The 18,881-nt window shown below is 58.2% G+C and overlaps 1 protein-coding gene across 1 annotated transcript in view; it reads left to right on the top strand.

Moving 5' to 3' along the window:
- Window positions 1-17,652, top strand: part of APC2 (APC regulator of WNT signaling pathway 2) — a 45,896-nt gene extending 28,244 nt beyond the window's left edge. Inside the window, exons 8-15 of the mRNA XM_034755055.1 lie at window positions 1,543-1,635; window positions 2,815-3,205; window positions 4,370-4,465; window positions 4,842-4,981; window positions 5,467-5,544; window positions 6,135-6,251; window positions 6,588-6,802; window positions 7,620-17,652. Of these exons, the coding sequence (XP_034610946.1) occupies window positions 1,543-1,635; window positions 2,815-3,205; window positions 4,370-4,465; window positions 4,842-4,981; window positions 5,467-5,544; window positions 6,135-6,251; window positions 6,588-6,802; window positions 7,620-13,263 (6,774 nt within the window). The 3' untranslated portion in view covers window positions 13,264-17,652. The remainder of the gene's footprint in view (window positions 1-1,542; window positions 1,636-2,814; window positions 3,206-4,369; window positions 4,466-4,841; window positions 4,982-5,466; window positions 5,545-6,134; window positions 6,252-6,587; window positions 6,803-7,619) is intronic.
- Window positions 17,653-18,881: the final 1,229 nt, after the last annotated feature.

Here is an 18,881-nt window from a genome sequence, read left to right as displayed (position 1 = left end):
GGAGCAAGGACAGAGTGGGAGATGCGTCGCTAAGGATGGTAGTAGAGAGATGGATTGGCTCTTCTACATGGACCCAGAGGTCATTTCCTCCACTGTGCAAGGAGGGTTGCCAGCCTCCCAGGAGTCTCCAGAAATTAAAGAATAATCTTTCGTTTAAGATGTCGTGTGATGAAACCTCCAGGAATACGTCCAACCAAAACTGGCCACCCTACATGCAAGGCCTAGCAAAACCCCGTGCAGCGAAGACGCTGAAGCTTGCATTGGCCTCATAGGAAAATCCATGTTGCATATTACACAGTCACGTGGCAATCCTGCAACCCGTTCACTGACACCTCCAGTTCAGTATCCCTCCGTTTAGCGCTGGCGAAGGGAGCCGGCTCGGGACTGAGCTGCAGGATCTCTCTCCAGGGCTTGTAGAGGGCGCAATTCTGCTCCCATTGAAGTCAATAGGAGTTTTGCCCTTGCTGGGTGCTGCCCCAGGGCTAGAACAGGGGCTGCAGGCCCTGGTTCGGAAAGCACCCAAGTCCCATGGAAGCCAATGGGATTTTAAGTGAGGTCCCAGTGAGCACAGCCTACTCCCAAACTTCTCTCCATTGCGGAGCCCAGTTATGTGACTCCGAGGGGTCCCATGTATGCCTCCTCCCCTCCCAGTCTCTGCTGCATTGGGGCCTATCTGGGCCCCTCTGCCCCCTAGAAGGCGACTGGCGCTTTGCTGGGTGTCTTTCTGGAGCACACTTGGATCTGAGAGCAGGTCTGGACAGAGCCAGGGTCCCTTAACAATTTCCGGAGAGTTTGCTTGCCTGGAACGAGCCGCAGATGGCGTAGTATTTGGGGTGAGGGGGGAATTGGCCTCTTCAGATGAAATGTTTTTTTGCTGCTGGCCTTTCACGGAACAGAACTGGGTCTCGTGTGTATCTAAGGGCATGAAAACTGGTGTGACACATGCCTCCAGCGTCCAAGTCCCGCTCACGCCCTATGCTGACCTTTAAGGTGTGGAACCCACTGATCAGTGCGTTGCGGGTCCCCCTCCATGTCCGATCCACAGGGGATGTGAGTCTGTCACTGCCCCAGCTGCAGAGACTCCTGTGGTTATTAGCTCTGGCAGGCTCTGGTTATGTCATCCACCTTACGCTCCCTCTGAGTCTGGCCCGCTGAGTTGAATTAACTGGGGTGTAATTTACACTCTAAGAGGGCAAATCGCACCAAGACTCACCCCTGATCTGGGCTCTGTGTGTGCCCGATGCAGGAGACAGACAGAGAGACGGGACAAGCAGACCGGGAGAGGAGAATAAAATCACAGCTCTCTGCATTTTCCAGTCCTCCGTGAACGGAGTTCCCTGTACCCATCCATACACCACGGCTGCTGCCCGGCCTCCCAGTGTCTCGGGATGAACGGAGGAGGCTGCTTGCATGAAGTTAAGCCGGCTGGGTCCTCACAGGGCAGGGGGCTAGTCAGAGCCAGCCAGCCCAACACTGCAGCTGCTGGGATGTGCTCTGTACAGCTCACGGGTTCTTACACATCCCCTCTCTCTGTTCTTGTAGCTGTGTGGGAAGCTGTCTGGCATGGAAGGGGGCAGGAGCCTGGACATCCCAACGCATCCCGAGGAGGGAGGGAGCCACCTCAGCAACAATAAGGTAACGAGAATCCCCATCCCTCGGGCATATGATGGAGGAAACGCAGACGCTCGCTGGAGATGAACAAATCGAGTTCTTCCCCGGCTCTGAACGGCGCCAGTCGGTGTTGCGTAGCGGACAGGGCATTGGGCCTAGCGCTTCTGCTGCCAGCTCTGCTGCTCACCTGCTGGGTGACCATGGGCGAGTCACCTCCCCGCGCCGTGCCTCAGTTTCCCCTCCTGCCCTTGGTCTATTGCTTCGTCTTTGGCTCTTTACACCAGAAATGTAAAATGAAGGAACCCCACAGGCACAGCAGGGTCCAGATACCTACGTGTGCTGACTAGGTACAACTCGCCAGGCTTAGCTGCATTCACACCTTGCTGCTCTGCCGGGGGTCTGGTGGCTTCAGGAACACAGAAGACAGTGAGCGCCAGCAGCGGGCACACAATCTATTTCAAGGGATGCTACCCAGTTCCTACACACGTCTATTCAGATTGTGCACTCTGACCCCGATGTTCCCCCCCTGCACCGCTCGGGGCGGAAGGGGGGGTCTCATGTTGCTTCTTGGTTTAATTGCACCAGGAAAGGGCTTGAGATTTAGATCCCCAAGCAAGCAGGGAGCCTGATTCTGTTCCTGCCTCACTTGTACACCAGTGTAAACCCACCGACTTTAGTGGGGTCGCTCGTGATTTCCACCGAGGTGAGTTAGAGGAGGATCAGGCCCAAGGTGCTGAGAAGATTCTAGGACATTCGTTGTGTGATCTTGGGCGAGTCAGGTAACCTCCCCTCTGTGCCCCAGTTCCCCACACCTGAAGGATTAGCCCCTGCCCCAGGCTTGTCAGAGGTGGCTGGCAGCTGCTGAGTGAAATTGACCTGTGTCTTATCTGTTTCACTTTGCCCACCATTGAATAGACCCCAGTGGTCCCCAAACTTTTTACCTTGTGGCCCTCTTACCCCGTCCACACCCCCCCTCCCTGGAGTTGAGTAAGGGGGCAGGGCCGGAAGCAGAACTGGGTGGCACTCCCTCCCTGCCCCCCGTGGGGGCTGGCCTGGACACCTGCTGTGCCCCCCCAAAATGTTCCTCCGCTCTCCACAGTTTGGGGACCTCTGCACTAGAGGGTACAGTGCAGCAGGATTTGTGCAAGGGGGTCTGGCCAGGGTGGGGTGCAGGGTAACCCACTGGGTGCTTGTGCTCTGCAGGTGGAAGTGGTCTTCTGGCTCCTGTCCATGCTGGCCACCCGGGACAAGGACGACATGTCCCGCACCCTGCTGGCCATGTCCAGCTCACAGGAGAGCTGCCTGGCCATGCGCAAGTCTGGCTGCCTCCCACTCCTCATCCAGATCCTGCACGACACGGACAGGGAGCCGGGAGGCCCCCAGAGCCCCGGCAGCGGCAAGGACTCCCGCATGCGGGCCAACGCCGCCCTGCACAACATCATCTTCTCGCAGCCCGATGAGGGCCAGGCCAAAAAGGAGATGCGGGTGCTGCATGTGCTGGAGCAGATCCGCTCCTACTCGGAGACCTGCTGGGACTGGCTACAGATGCAGATGCAGAGCAAAGACGGGGGCAAGGGCCCCGAGGGCAGCGCCGGTAGGGAAGGGTGACGCTGTCTCCAGCAGGGGGCGCCAGGGCCTGCTGCTCCCAGCAGAGTGTGGGGGGACACAGGGAGCGGGGGACACCTGATCTTGATGCTTCTGCTTGGAGAGAGCATGTGTATGCGGGTCGTGGGGTGGGGGGAGTCAGGATCCTGCACCCCCCTTCCTGAGATTCACCGTGACTCTCAGCCAGCCAGTAACACAGCAGGTTTATTAGATGACAGGAACACAGTCCCAAGCAGAGTGTGTAGGTACAACTAGAACCCCTCAATCAAGTCCTTCTGGGGGGTTCAGGGAGCTTAGACCCCAGCTTGGGGGTCTGAACTGAAACTAAAACCTCCTCCAGCCCAACTGAAACTAAAACCTCCTCCAGCAGCTTTCTCCCCCCTCCCCTCTCCTTTGTTCAGTCTCCAGGGCAGAAGGTGTCCCTTCTCCCAACCCCCCTCCTGGCTCAGGTTACAGCTCAGGGATCTTCCTTCAAGGGAAGTCCCCCATCCCCAATGTAACTCCCCTGCAACATTCCCAGGTCAAATCTGCCCCGCTCCCTTCTCCGTCACAGGGGGTTTGCAAGCATGTTTGTGCATGCTGACGTGCTGCTGAGTGTGTGTGTGGGTGTGCAGCTGTGTGTGTGTGTGTATGCATACGGTGTGTGTGTGTGTGTGTTGGTGTGTAGCTGAGTGTGTGTGTGTATGCACATGGTGGGTGTCGGTGTGTGCGTCGGTGTGCAGTTGGGTGTGGGTGTGTGTGTGTGTCGGTGTGCAGCTGAGCGTGTGCACCTACAGGTGTGTGCGTGTGGGGGTCAGCGCATGTGTGTGATTGTGAGTGAAGGCAGGTGTGCAGGGATGGCTACACACAGGTGTGCGAGGTGCACACACATGGTGGAGGGGTGCCGGAAGCGCGTGCAGGGCATGGTTAAGCACAGGTGTCTCTCCCCTGGTTCTGGTCCCCGGGCGGACTGACCCTAGAGAGTCTGTTGGTCCCGTTAGCAAAACAGATCCTCTCTGATGGGAAAACAGCCCCGTCCCTTCCCGCCTCGCTGGGATTTGGGGATCCTGACGGCGAATGGACCCAGGTGTGTCTGATCCGTGGCTGGGCTGGGATCTTGCGTGGCCCGTGCCGCTCAGCAGGCTGGCGTCCCTCACCTCCGCTCTCCTTGCAGTGCCGGTGCCCATCGAGCCGCAGATCTGCCAGGCCACATGTGCCGTCATGAAGCTCTCCTTCGACGAGGAGTACAGGCGGGCCATGAACGAGCTGGGTAAGCCACACGCGGCCCCAAGAGGGATCTGGGCTCTGCTCCCCCATCCCTGGGTGGGCGGGGAGTTCAGAGGACACGACTCAATGGGTTAGAGTCCCAGGGGGCTGCTGTGCCCCTGGTCATGGGCAGAGCAAGCCCCCTCCTGCATGGCACGGCCTGGCAGTGGGGTGGGTGCCTGAGGGGAACCCATGGGAGGGGGCTGGGAATAGAGCACCCTGGCTCCTTTTCAATGGGACACCCTGACCCCAGCTCCGCCCCCTCACTGACAAACCAGCGGAATCCCTGGCACAAAGAGGAGTGGGGGGTGTTGTCCCCCCGCAGTGCCTGGCTGGGCCCGTCCATCTCTGTAACCCCCCCCACCCGGATCGTCCCCCAGGAGGTCTCCAGGCCGTGGCTGAACTGCTGCAGGTGGATTATGAGATGCACAAAATGGCCAGCGACCCTCTGAACCTGGCGCTGAGGAGATACGCGGGCATGGCGCTGACCAACCTCACCTTTGGGGATGTGGTGAACAAGGTGCCGGGGGCGGGGATGGGAAAGGTGTCTGGGGGGACGAGGAATGGAGACCCAGGGGTGGGGGACTTGGGTGGAGGGGAGGAGGTCAGGGGAAGATGGGGCAGGGACCCTGGGGTTGGGGAGTGGGGGTCTGGGGACGAGTCGGGGGAAGGGATAAAAAGGCTTGGGGGGAGCGTGGGGGGGAGGGGAGTGAGGACCCAGGGGCAGGGACTGGGAAGCAGAGACCTGGGGGTGAGGGCGGGACAGGGGTGTTAGGGGAATGCAGACAGAGCAGGGATCCTGGTGGGGATGGGGCCCAGGGGCCTGGGGAGGGGTCAGAGAAGGGGCCCGGGGAGCAGTGATCTCAGCTGGCTCTAAGCTTCAGGGCATTGGGTGACCCAGCCGTGGTCCCTTCCAACACTGGCAGGGGCTCTGGGGTCCCCGCGGGCTGCACTGGGGGTGTGTGTGTGCAGGATCTGACCCCCCCCATCTCTTCCCCTTGGCAGGCGACTCTGTCCTCCCGCCGGGGCTGCATGCAGGCCATTGTGGCCCAGTTGGCCTCCGAGAGCGAGGAGCTGCACCAGGTAGGTGGACACTGGCTCCCCCGGGGCTGTTGCCCACGCGCACTGAACCACGGCATACACCTGGGCACATGTAGCTGGCTACTGCCCGCTGCACAGGGCCTGAGTTACTCCAGGTCCCCACGTGCCTTGGGGCTGCGCACGCACGGCTAGGCGAGGTACCTCTGGATACCCCAGGCTTGGCGTCCAGCGACGCACGGCGAGGCTGCCTGGTATTGCAGGGCAAAGCCTGGCCCGGATCTTGACGTGGAGCCTTTCACCAGGACCAGCGTGTGCCGTGGGGTGCAGGATTCTCCGGTTCCTGCTCCTGCTCGAGCAGGCTGGCTGAGTCCTTGCTGCTCATCCCGCCTGGCTGTCCCACTGCGGGCCCTGGAATCATGCGAAGGGGGCCGGGAGCTGGTGCTGGAACAGGAGGGCGGGCTGGGAGACTTTGGGGTGGCAGGGCGGATGGGGTGAAAGAGGGTCGTGACGCTGCCCTCTGCTGGGCTGTGATCGAACTGCTCCGGTCCGGTATTGACAGCTCTGGGGGGCTGAGCGCAGGAATCTGGCCACGTCCCTCCCTGTGCGTGAACATCCTCATCTCGTCCCCCCAGGTGGTCTCCAGCATCCTGCGGAACCTCTCCTGGAGGGCAGACATCAACAGCAAGAAGACCCTGCGCGAGGTGGGCAGCGTGACCGGCCTGATGCAGTGCGCCCTGCGTGCCACCAAGGTAAGAGGCGCAAGCCCTGATCTCTGGGCTGCGGGTGCAAACCCTGCGTTGGCGCACACACAAAACGGGGGACAGCTTACGTGCTCACAATGCGCTGCCTGTGCAAAGGCTGCCCTTGCACGCACAGAGCAGCTGATGGCTTGCACGCTCACTATAAGCGTGTACATAGGGGATGGCACGCATGTGTACAGTGAGCTGGAGGTGCAAACGTTGCCGCGGCATGCTTACGGTGAGTGTGCAAACGGCGGCGGGGTGTACGTGCAAAGCCGACACACTCACAGATATGAAGAGGCCCTGTCACTAGAGGGACGCTGACGGTGATTTTATCCTGGCTAGGAATCCACCCTGAAGAGTGTCCTCAGCGCCCTGTGGAACCTGTCCGCTCACAGCACCGAGAACAAAGCGGCCATCTGCCTGGTGCAGGGCGCCCTGGGCTTCCTGGTGAGCACCCTCACCTACAAGTGCCAGAGCAACTCACTGGCCATCATCGAGAGCGGAGGCGGTATCCTGAGGAACGTGTCCAGCCTGATCGCCACCCGGGAGGATTACAGGTCAGCCTGGCCCTGGGGACAGCTGCCACACCCAGCTCCGATCCTCTCGCTGCTCCCAAGTCCCCCACCCCACCCCAAAGCACTGTGCTGGCCGGTGGGCGGGATCTGGAGGGGCTGTGGGTCATTCCCAGCTGCCTTGGCCCCTGAGTATAAGGGCAGCAAGATGTGCTGTCACTGTGGGCTATCCCTGATGAGATGCTAATATTATTCATGGTAGCTCGGCAGACCCCCTCTGGGGTGTGTGCCTCCCCCATAGAACAGACTCACGGTACCTCGGGGAACCTTACCATCCCGGGAGTGTTACGTTGATAGTTCGGGTTTTTGTAAATACTGTGCGCTCTTCGTCAGGGCTTTCGCCAGAAGATCCCAAAGCACCTTGCAAAGCTCATTGTGCCCATTTTACGATGGGGAAACTGAGGCATGAAGTGGGGAAGTGACTGGCAGTCAGGACTCCTGGGTTCTATTCTCAGCTCTGGGAGAGGAATGGGGTCCAGTGGGTTGTGGGGGGAGCTGGGATTCAGGACTCCTGGGTTCTGTTCCCAGCTCTGGGAGGGGAATGGGGTCCAATGGGTTGCGGGGGGGGAGCTGGGATTCAGGACTCCTGGGTTGCTCTGTTGGTGACTCATTTCCCCCCTTATGCCTCAGCTGTCCCCTGTAGAATGGGGCTGCTGCAAGGGTGGATCAACGGGAGGATTTTGAGACACTTTGAGATGCTCTGATGGGGGCAGCTGAGGAGGCAAAGTGGGGTTGTTGTTCATTAACTCTCTGATGTTCAAAGCGGGGTGATTCTAATGGAGGGTCGATCCCTGTCCTGCAGGCAAGTGCTCCGGGACCACAACTGCCTGCAGACCCTGCTGCAGCACCTCAAATCCCACAGCCTCACCATCGTCAGCAACGCCTGCGGGACCCTCTGGAACCTCTCCGCCCGGAGCCCCAAAGACCAGGAGCTGCTGTGGGACCTGGGGGCCGTCAGCATGCTGCGCAACCTCATCCACTCCAAGCACAAGATGATCGCCATGGGCAGCGCCGCCGCCCTCCGGAACCTGCTCACCAACCGACCCCTCAAGTACAAGGACACCGCCGTCATCTCCCCGGGCTCCTGCATGCCCTCGCTCTACGTGAGGAAGCAGAAGGCGCTGGAGGCCGAGCTGGATGCGAAGCACCTAGCGGAGGCCTTCGATACCATGGAGAAGCAGAGCCTCAAGAAGCCCCTGAGGCACATGGACAGCCTGGCGAAGGACTACGCCTCCGACTCCGGCTGCTTCGACGACGACGAGGTGCCCAACGTCTCGGCAGGGGCGGAGACCGGGAATGCCTCCATCCTCTCCATGTTCCTCAACTCCTCCTTCCTCCAGGGCCAGGCTTTGCCCAGGGCCATCGCCCAGCGGAGGGGCCCGGAGCCCGAGAAGGACGAGAGCAGCAAGCCGGCCGAGCCCAAGAAGCTGCCGTTGCCCGAGGATGAGGTGTCGCTGGCGGCCGAGAAGCTGGCCAACAAGATCTCCACCACGGTGGCCAAGATCGACAAGCTGGTGGAGGACATCTCCACCCTGCACACCTCCTCGGACGACAGCTTCAGCCTGAGCTCGGAGGACCACTGCCTTGACTGGCAGTACGGCTCTGATGAGGTCCACGAGGCCCGGGCCCAGTCCTGCTCCCCGTGCCGCCTCTCGGATGCCAGCAGCTTCGTGAAGCGGGAGAATCTGAGCCGGGCCCACACCCTGCTGAGGCTGAAGAAGGCTTACACCAGCTTGTCCAACGACAGCCTGAACAGCGGCAGCACCAGTGACGGCTACTGCACCAAGGATCACATGAAGCCCTGCACCAGGGCCTCCTTCCTAGATTACAAGGAGGAGCTGCAGAGATACCAGAAGCGGCCCAGCAGGCTGGATCTGAAGAACATCCTCGTCCACAGGCCTGAGAGGATGGAGCAGCCGGGGGTCAAGGTCAAAGAGTCTGGCGAGCCGGAGAAACTGGATCCGAGAGACACGCATGACAGGGCTAAGAAAGCGGTGACGTTCCCCAGCCCCAACGCCCCTGAGAAGGAGCCTGAGTGGAAGAAGGAGCCGGGTAATGAGCTTTCTCCCGACCCTCAGGTCCACACCATCAAACTCTCCCCTTCTTACCAGCATGTCCCCCTGCTGGAGAACCTGGCCAAGAGCAGCCCGGCCCCTGGCGCCGTGGGGCTCTCGGGTGCTAGTTACCACCCAATTCTCCCAGGCCGGAAGCAAGCCTGGCTCCCCACAGGGCTTCTCCAGACGGCCGAGAATTTGAGCAAGATCCCAGAGAAGCTGATTGCCCACACGCCAGCCCCGGTGGAGCAGGAGTCAGTCCAGAAGTACGCGGTGGAGGACACCCCCATTTGTTTCTCCCGGTGCAGCTCCCTCTCTTCCCTCTCCTCCGCTGACAACGTGCTGGACGGGCAGAGTCACAGCGAGAACGAGGTGGACAGCGACTCCTCCCTGGAGATCATCGAGGTGGAGGAGGGCGCCGAGGCCGAAGGTGACGTAGAGCAAGCCAAGGCCTGCGATGGGAGACAGGAGAAGGTGAAGGCGGCGGATCTGGGCCCAGCCACGCCAGGAGGGATCTCCCAACCCATCGCCATCCCCTTCCAGAAGCGCGACAAGATCTTCCTGAGGGAATCGTCCCCATCCCGGCACGAGGACCTGACCCCGTCCAGCTCCTCGGAGAACTACATTCAGGAGACTCCTCTGGTGATGAGTCGGTGTAGCTCGGTCAGCTCCCTGGGCAGCTTTGAAAGCCCATCCATTGCCAGCTCCATCCAGAGCGACCCCTGTAGTGAGATGATCAGTGGCACCATCAGCCCGAGTGAGCTGCCGGACAGCCCCGGTCAGACCATGCCCCCAAGCCGCAGCAAGACGCCCCTGTTCGAACTGGGATCCCAGCCGGAGAAGGAGACCAGCCAGTTCAACATCCAGTGGGAAAACAACGTCAAGAAGTTCATGGAGATCACGGATTTCAAGGAGCGTTTCCAGCTGCCCCAAGACCTGGACTCCATGATCTACTTCACGGTGGAGAAACCCAACGAGAACTTCTCCTGCGCCTCCAGCTTAAGTGCCCTGCCCCTTCACGAGCACTACATCCAGAAGGACGTGGAGTTGAAGCTTATGCCGCCTTTCCCCGAGAGGAACAGCCTGAATTTCGTGGCACACGAGAAGCAGGAGGACAGGCGGGAAGAGAGATTCGGGGAGGGCAAGAGGAAGCTGGAGCGTCCAGAGCTCAACTCAGACGATGATATCGAGATCCTGAAGGAATGCATCAACTCGGCCATGCCTTCACGCTTCAGGAAGGTCAAGACCTCCCTTGTCTCCAGCCTGCCCAGCCAGGTCTTGAATCCTCAGACCAAAAAGGCTCTGCACATGCCGGTCTACATGCTGGTGCCCACCCATTCGCACCGGGGTGTCCCCAAACACCTGCGACCTGCCGCCCGGGACCTCTTCAAGGATGACGACTCCTTCACCGACTCCGCAGAAGGCACTCCCATCAACTTCTCCAGTGCCGCTTCCCTGAGCGACGAGACCCTCCAGTACCCGCTGAAGGAGGAGGTTGACCACAAGCGCGGCCCCGGGAAGAGGCTGGAGAGGAAGGAAGTGGCGGGGCCACCGGTGGGGCGCAATATGGAAGCACACCGTGAGCAAGGGAGCTTGAGTCCCGCGCCAGGCAGGAAAGCAGCTTCCAACTCCTCGACGCCCACCAAGATGAGTACGGCCTACCAGCAGAAGGGTGGGTCGAGACATGGCAGCCCTGTCCAGACAGGCAGGGGCCAAGCAGCTGAGGTGAAGAGAGGGCTACCTCCCCTGAAGAATGGACCCAACCTGGAGCTGGACTTTGGCAGGGCGGGGGTCCACCCGGAGGGTGTCCCCCTCAGGAAGGGTGCTCCCTGTGAGAACAGTGCTCCCGGGGGTATGGCCTTTCAATCCCTGTGCCATACCACGCCGACCGAGGAGGCCGTCTACTGCTTCTATGAGAACGACTCCGACGACCTGCTGGAGGTGCGGAGAGACTCGCCTAAGAGGAAGGCCAGCCCTGCCCAGGCTCAGAAGAAGGAACGCTGGAGCGGCACCGCCCCTAAGAAGGAGCCGGAGCAAAGCTCCAGGCAGCTGCTGCAGGCCAAAACCAAGATGGCCGCCAAACTCCACAACAACCTCATTGTGGACGAGACGCCGCCCTGCTATTCCCTCAGCTCCTCCATGAGCTCCCTGAGTGACATCGACCTCTGTGACCACGAGGAGCGGACAACCCTGTACAAGGCCAACAGGCAGCTGACCCTTAGCCGGATGCAAGAGAGCGCAGCCTCTAGGGCCTTAGCCAGAGAGAGGGACACCTCCCCCAGCTCCCTGAGCTTCACCTCGGACGACGACCTGCTGCAGAAGTGCATCGGCTCCGCCTTGCCCAGGAGGAGGCGGCACTCCGCTCGGCGCAGGAACGCCGAGCACAAGCAGAAGCTGAAAGGTGCCAACCCCAAGAGCGCCGCTGGCAAGGAACGGAAGCCGGAGCCGAGGCACAACCCAGCGGATGAGATGGTGTCCGACAAAGGCTCGGACCTGGACAGCGTCGAGTGGAAGGCCATCCAAGAAGGCGCCAACTCCATCGTCACGTGGCTGCATCAGGCCGCAGCATCCCTCTCCAGGGAGCCTTCCTCGGAGTCTGACTCCATCCTCTCCTTCGTGTCAGGGCTGTCTGTTGGCCCCACCCTGCAGCTGTCCTTGGACAGGAAGGATAAGAAGCGGGCTAGGAGTGGGGTAGGCCGTGAGGTGGAGAAGAGAGACCATGCGATGGTCTTTCAGGAGAGCAAGAAAGTGATGGACGCCGGAGGCAGAAATGCCAGGGCGGAGAAAAATGTAAGCCGGCAGAAGCCAATATCTAACTTGCCAGTGGTCTTCCGAGGCAGGACAGTGATCTACGTGCCCAGCGCAGTGAAGGACTCCCCGAGCCCCAGGTCCACCCCACAGAAAACAGCCACAACTAAGCCCGAAGCCACCATCCAAAACCTCACCCTGAGCCAGCAGAGGTCACGAAGTCTTCACAGGCTGGGGAAGGCCTCGGAGATGGCCGACCTCACCTTGCCCAAGAGGAGCGCCACCCCTCCTGCCAGGATCACCAAGCCCCCCTCCTCGGGCTCCTCTAGGACCTCCACCCCCTCCCAGCCCACCCAGAAGAAGTTAACATCGCCCTCCCAGCTCAACAAGCAACTGCCGTCTCAAGGGGTGAAGGTGGGCAGGAGCTCCCCAACAGGCTCTGCCCCCAAAGCGCCCCCGCAGAAATCCCCAGCCACCAAGCAGCACAAGACCCAGAAATCCCCCGTCCGCATCCCCTTCATGCAGAAGCCAAACAAGAAGATGCTGCCAGCCAGGAGCTCCATGCCGGTGCTGGAAGAGCACGTGGGCAGCCCTAAGTTGAAAGGCCATGGGAAGGGCATCCTACCGACTGCCCGGCTCAATTTGGTGCGGATGTCCTCGGCCAGGTCCAGCGGCAATGAGTCGGACCGGTCCGGCTTCCTGAGGCAGCTCACCTTCATCAAGGAGTCCTCTAGCCTCATCATGAGGCACCGCTCTGAGCTCTCCTCCTGCGAGTCCATGTCCTCACTGTCTCAGAGCGCTTCCCCCAAGAGGAGCAGGCCAGGCCTCCCAGCTGTGTTCCTGTGTTCCTCCAGGTGCGAAGAACTCAAGGTGACCAAGCCGGTGGTGACCAGCCAGAGGCCAGTCATCTCAAGGACCCCGGCCAACAACAAAACTTCTCCCAGTGAGAGGCCTCCTCGGAGGACCAGCTCCGAGAGCCCTTCCCGGCTGCCTGTGAAGACCAACACCCCCTCGCCCGAGCCCTTCAAGAGGTATTCCTCCTCCCCCAACATCAGCATCATCAAGAGGACCAGCAGCCCCTCCTCCGTCCTGTCCTCTTGCTCCGAGTCGTCAGCCAGGAGAAGGAAGAGCCAAGAGGCCTCCAAGCTGACCCCGAATCCTGCAGTGGGGAACCCGGGGCAGCAGGACAAGCAGCAGATGGCGATGATGAAGGGTACTTGGAGAAGGATCCGAGACGAAGACATCCCACACATCCTCAAAAGCACCCTGCCTTCCTCAGCCCTGCCTCTGGTCAGCACCCTGGAGGAGGAGACCCCCAAAGCTCAGATCCCCATCCAGAGGAAAACCAGTGATGCTGTGGTGCAAACTGAGGACTACCCCACCACCAAGACCAACTCCAGCACCTCTCCAACGCTGGAGACCCGGGAGATGCCCAAGAGCGAGACAGAGTGCCTGACTTCGATCAAGGGCACTGTGCCCATCTCCTTCGGCCACGAAGGGCCGACTGGCTCTGTTGGGAGCTTCCCCTCCAGCAGGCACAGCTCTCCCAGTAGATCCGCCCGGGTGACTCCCTTCAACTACGTTCCCAGCCCCATGGTAGCACCAATGATCAACAACAAATCGCTTGAAAAAATGCCAGCTTAAGCCGCTATTGCAAATGCAAAGAACACCTCAACTTTGGTGATAGTGTATTAAGAAACGAACAAAGCCCCAGGCACTCTCCCTACTGCACCGCCCTAAGGACAAAACTCTTGTTCATAAAGAGACAGAAGCAGCAGCGTTTTTGTCTTCTCGAGCTTAACAAACCAAGGAGGAACTTTTGCGTTGATGTAACTGTTGGCCAGGAGGGTTGTGACAATTTTGATTGAGACACACATAAACACCTGGAGAAAAGCAAGTATTTACTCCTTTACTCTCTCCGCCCTTTCTTTTTTGTTTAATGGAGCTTTGGAAGTTTTACCGTCGGGCACTGGGAAAGAACCAGGTAACTGCCCACTCCTATCCCCCGACATCTGTGTTCTGCTGATGGCTGTGCCAGTGTCTTCTCTGCGATGTCTGATCACCATACACTCTAGTTTAAGGAGAGGGATTTTTATCCGTGGAGTCTAGATGGCCACAGGTGTCCTGCAGTGAAGCCTATGGGATGTCTTGATGGCCTCACAGTTCACAGTTGTTGAAGAACTTTGAAGCAGCAATCAGCCAACTTCCCCCCTAGACAGTCCAATGCCAGGAGGGGCTGTAGGCCCATTTTCTCCACGCTTTCATTGAAGCACACTTGGGATTTTCGATCTGAGGACAACCAACAGCGGTCGTTGATTCACTGGGGTCTCTCTAAGTTTTCTCAGGAGGTCGAGATTTCAAAGGGAACTGGGATTGCTGCTCTTTCTAGTTAAAAAAACAAACAAACCCAACCACCAAGAATGCTTCAAGCAAAAGCCTTAATCTTAGGTCTCAGCTGCATGCTTTGTCTCACATGTCGGCACTAATATCCATGTATCCAAATAATCTCAGCTAATTTATAGAAACACCTTCAGAAACCCACCCATGGACCAAAAGCAGAGCGGGAGAGGGGTGGGGTGAGGGGATCTGGGGAGGATTCCACAATGGGGAACAGAAGAAGGGCAGAACCTCCCCGTTACGGAACCAGCCATTTGCGCAGCACGAGGCCTGTAATTATGGTGACTGGTTAATCTGCTAATGACTAACTTGCTGGGATTGTGTTTGCGTTGGGTGTCACCCAGTGTCTGGGGGGAGCAGAACAGCACCTTATTATCGCCAAGGGAGGAGGGTTGTTATGGAAACACTTCTCACGGCACATGGGGGAACGCCAAGGAGCTGGGGTGAGGAAAGGCCATTTTTGTTTTTTCAGCGGGTGAGGGGACGGGTCTGGGCGGGAGAGGCTGCTTTATGCCGTTCATCCTCTTTATAAACTCAGCCCCACTATGCAGGCTTTGCGCTAAAGGTGGGGCCAGAGGCGACTCCTAATGAGCATCAGGGCCTCCCTTTGGTAGTTAGTCCAGTTTGCTCTCCAACACCTCCCAGAGAAGGGGTGGGAGTCGCAGGCTTGGTGGGATGTGAGGAAAGGAGTGAGGTCCGTACCAGTGCCCCTTGACCCTGGCCTCTGAGGCAGAGTTGCTCATTGGGTGCCTAATTCCATAGGCATGGAGTGGAAATCTCCCCTTAAAAATATGGTCCTGATTCTCGTGGTTTGACACCAGCATCGCACCATTGAGGTCAGTGGCAGGGGAGTGACTTCCTGATTTGCAAACGGGAAACAGGAGGCAGAGAGAAAGAGGCACGTCTCTCTCTCTCTCTCCATCCTCCCTCCTGCTCCCAAAGATACTGTGCTTTATAGGTACTCTGGGACTTGGGACTCCTTGTTTGTTTCAGGGCCTTGCCTGATCAGAAGCAGAGGGGGTTGCCTACCACATGTTTGGGCTTTGTTGTTACAGGTTTTGTCCAGCATGGTCAGATTTGGCTTTGATTAATGTTGCAAAGCTTGGAGGGGAACTGCCGACGTGGCTTCCTAGGCACAGGAGGGCAGATTGCAGGGGCGGGGGGTGAAGTGGTATTTTAAAAAAAAGATGCGTTCTGAGGGTGTCAGTTTGGCCAGTGCCCGCTCTCTTTCAAGTGTTCTGAATTAATCAGAATGCCAGATTTTGTATTTAAATCTGCTGAATGAGAATTGTAGGGTAGGTTCCAAAGGAATAGACGTTTGCAGGCCACCCCGATCCCTTCACAGTAGCGATGACAACGTGCAGGGTCTTTATGACAGAGGCAGTTGTTCTTACCAGGTCATGGCTCGATTCCAAGGTGGGCTATTCCAGTCCACCTCCCTAGAACTATCCAGGCGTTCTTGATTTCCAGGGCATACTTGATTTCCACAACTGGCAGTGTTGCTGTGTGCTGTTGAAAGGAGCCACCACGTTCAGCCCCAGAGGTGGCTTTATTTCAGTGGCAGATGAAGATACTTGCATATAAAGGTGCTGTTGTATGGGGCAAAATGCTGGTCTCATTGAAGCCTATGTAAGTTTTGTCACTGACTTCCCAGGGGCCCCTATTCAGTCTGTGCTGTGCAAAATGCTTTGGGACCCTTTTGAATGAAAGATAAAGATGGCTATTTAATATCTGTAATACAGTAGCATCCTCAGTGCCCCCCCCCCCCCATGGGTCGGGTGCCCCAAGACACGCTGTAGAAACAGGAGACGATGGGCAGGAAGGGGACAGTGGGTTAGGAGAGTGCAGGTCGGAACAAGGACAGAGCAGAGCTGTTGCAGCCTTAGGTAGAAAGGCTGGCAGAATGGCTGTGGCTTAGGACTGTGGACGGCTGGCATCAAGGACTTGTTCTGTCACAGACTCCCTGGGTGACCGTGGCCCTCCTTGTGCCTCACTTCCCCATCTGTAAAATAAGGACATAGCCCTGCCTCCCAGGGAGGTTATGAGGATTAAACGCGGTAAGTTGCCCAGGTGATATGGTAATGGGGTGGGGGTCATATACATACCAGCTCCAATGGAGAGTGAGAGTCATACAAGGTACTCACTGAAAATACTAAACACTGGGGGGGGGACGGGGGACGACACATTTTCAAAAGTATCTCAGTGGCTTAGGAGCACAAGGGCTTCTCTAAACCTGGAGCAACTCAGGAACAGCTATTCAGGAAGACTTCCATGTGTGGACGCTCTTATTCACTTTGGAAGTGGGGCAAGTTCAACAGCGCCACCACAGTTGTAGTCCGGAATGAGAGGCTGGCATTCACAAAGGGGACGTGTGCATCTAACGGCCCCACTTTGGAGCTGCATGAAAGGCCCTTGGCCCCGACATTTTAAGTCCTCAAGGTGCCAAAATTTCCAGTTTTTCAACAGAAACCCCCTCCCCCACCAAAATTCCAGTTTTTGATTAAAAACCTCTCAAAACAGAAACACGTGACTGAAAATGGACAATGTGTCACCCATAAGGGCTGCAAAATATTGTTTCTTTTGATTTTTTTCATGGAAAAACCCTTCCCCAGCCACTCTACTAAGCCCCTGACGTTGCTTTCAGGAGCTAGGCAGAGCCTTGTAGGCCGTTCAAAATATAGACGTGTCATATTTTGGAGTGACGCTAGGCTTGGCGAAAAGACAGCCCTGTAGCTGAAAGGCTCCGGTCGATCACAGAGCAGGGCAGTGGCTGGGCATCGCCCATGTGCCTGGGGTGGACTGGCAGCCTGGCAGATAGGCCCCCCCATCAGTGCCACGGATGGTTTTTATGGGGTGGAGATGGGTCCACTAAGAACTGGACTAAATCCACCAAGGCACAGCCTTCCCCTCCCCCCCCAACAGCCATTGGATGGGCTGTGTGAGACCAGGAGGGCCAGCCTGTACCTCTTCTCCCCCAGCAGCTGCTAAATACATCCTGCAGCAGGAAGTTCCCTTACATGTTTTTTCCCTCCTTTCTCTGGGCGTTTTGAAGCAGTGCTGAAAGTGGAGGCCTGGCCTGTGTCTGAGGCCTGGTGCTGTGCTCTTTATGTTGTCCGCACTCAGTGTGCGAGCAGGGGAAGTGTAGGGGTGGGGGGTCCTGGCCCCCTATAGCAAGCTCCCCAACTTGAGTCCAGCCTGCTAGCCTTGTCAGCCAGGCCCTGCTCTGCAAAGCTACACAGCGAAAACCACCTCGGGTTTGGGGTTGGCTGGCTTGGGGTTGCTGTGGTGATTTCCACCCATGCACACTGGGTGTGAAATGCCACCAAGTTGGAACCGCAGCAGTTTCCCCCTTGGCTTTGCATGGTTTTGAGTGACGCCCCAGGTGCCAAAAAGAGCAAAGTGGGGCCAGCTTCTTGCCCCGAACAAGGCCACTTGCTTTGCCCCCTGCCTGCCTCACTAGCGGTAGACGAGCTAACGCTCCCGCTTCCCTCTCCCTGGGGAGCGGTGGGTTAATTCGCTTTGGAAGGGGCTTGAGTCACATGTGTTGCAACTCTTGTTACAAAAATGAAGCGGGGGGCAGAACGGGGCTGCTGGGGCACCTTACCGTTGTGGGGCCTGGCATGCAGCTGATGGGGCAGCCCCGTCCTTGGCGCAGGCTGGACAGGGCCCTAGCGGTTGCAGCTCAGAGAGTTTCTGGTTGTAGCAGTGAGGCACTGTGTTGCAATCCACCCTAGGGTCCAATTGCTGCACGGGCTAGAGGCAGGATTTTAGCTCTGCTGGGGCTTGTGCTCCTTGATCTCAAGGGAAGGGGGCTGGGGCAGGTGGGGTTTCCAGCCTCAGCACCCGTGTCGTGGCTTGAACTTTCCTACCCTCCAGCTGCCTGTCTCGCCCCTTCCAAACATGGGCTGGTCCAAGGCCTCAAACAGCAGCTGCTGGACCCAACGTGCCCACACCAACCCCAGCTGTGGCACTCAACAGCCTTGATCCCCTTGCAGAGATGCTGGCTCCCCCGCAGCGATGGCAGCTGCATGGCCCCTGCATCACTCCCCAAAGGGTTGTGCTATAACATGGGGGCAACCCCCCCCTTTCCATCCCGCTGTGTGGGGCCCACAGCACCTCGCTCTCTGGGACATCACCACTCACACAACCTTGGCGGGGAAGGCCTTCGTTGTGGCAAACTCAGAGCTGCGGGAGTCAGCTCCAGGCGTAGGTTCAGCCTTGGTAGGGTGGCAAATTCCCAGCCAGCCCCGGGGCTGCAGCCATGGGGTTAAACAAGCAAAGGTCTCGTCTCTCCTCCCCCAGGGGAAGAAAGAGCCTGAACCCTCCCTCCCTCAGGAGCCACACACACCATCCAGTCCGAATGCTGTAATTAATTCAGGGTACAACACACCTGTAGTAACAGGGGACACCTGCATTACCTCACCATTTTTGCAGTAACCATTTGTTTAACTTTAAAACACAACTTCCCCCCGAGCTGTGCTTTCTGTTAACCTAGCATCCCCTAACTGTTATCCCCGGCTTCCATCCTCTTCTGTCGAGCAATGCGCTGGGTGTTGAGCCGTCCTGTTCTTTGCTACTGGTTTCTTCCCCCACCTGCTGTCTGTATGTACTAAGGATGTTATTTTACTGGGGCACTGGACAGTATTAAAATTAAAGCTATGTAAATAGGAAGCGGTGCTCTTTATTTTCCACCCTGCTAATAAGGACTGCGTGGCCAGTTGGAAATGGTGGTTGGGGTGGAGGGGGGAGGAGAGAGCCGGCAGGGGCTGGGGAGGGGTTTTCATTTAATAACCAGAGGTGGTTGGTTCCCCTGCTGGCTTGAGGAGTTGGTGATTCACAGGCACAGTGTCCTGCTCACCAGAGGA

The sequence above is a fragment of the Trachemys scripta genome, chromosome 22, assembly GCF_013100865.1.
Source record: "Trachemys scripta elegans isolate TJP31775 chromosome 22, CAS_Tse_1.0, whole genome shotgun sequence".
Taxonomy (NCBI): Eukaryota; Metazoa; Chordata; order Testudines; family Emydidae; genus Trachemys; species Trachemys scripta.
This window is presented reverse-complemented; position numbering and strand designations above follow the sequence as displayed.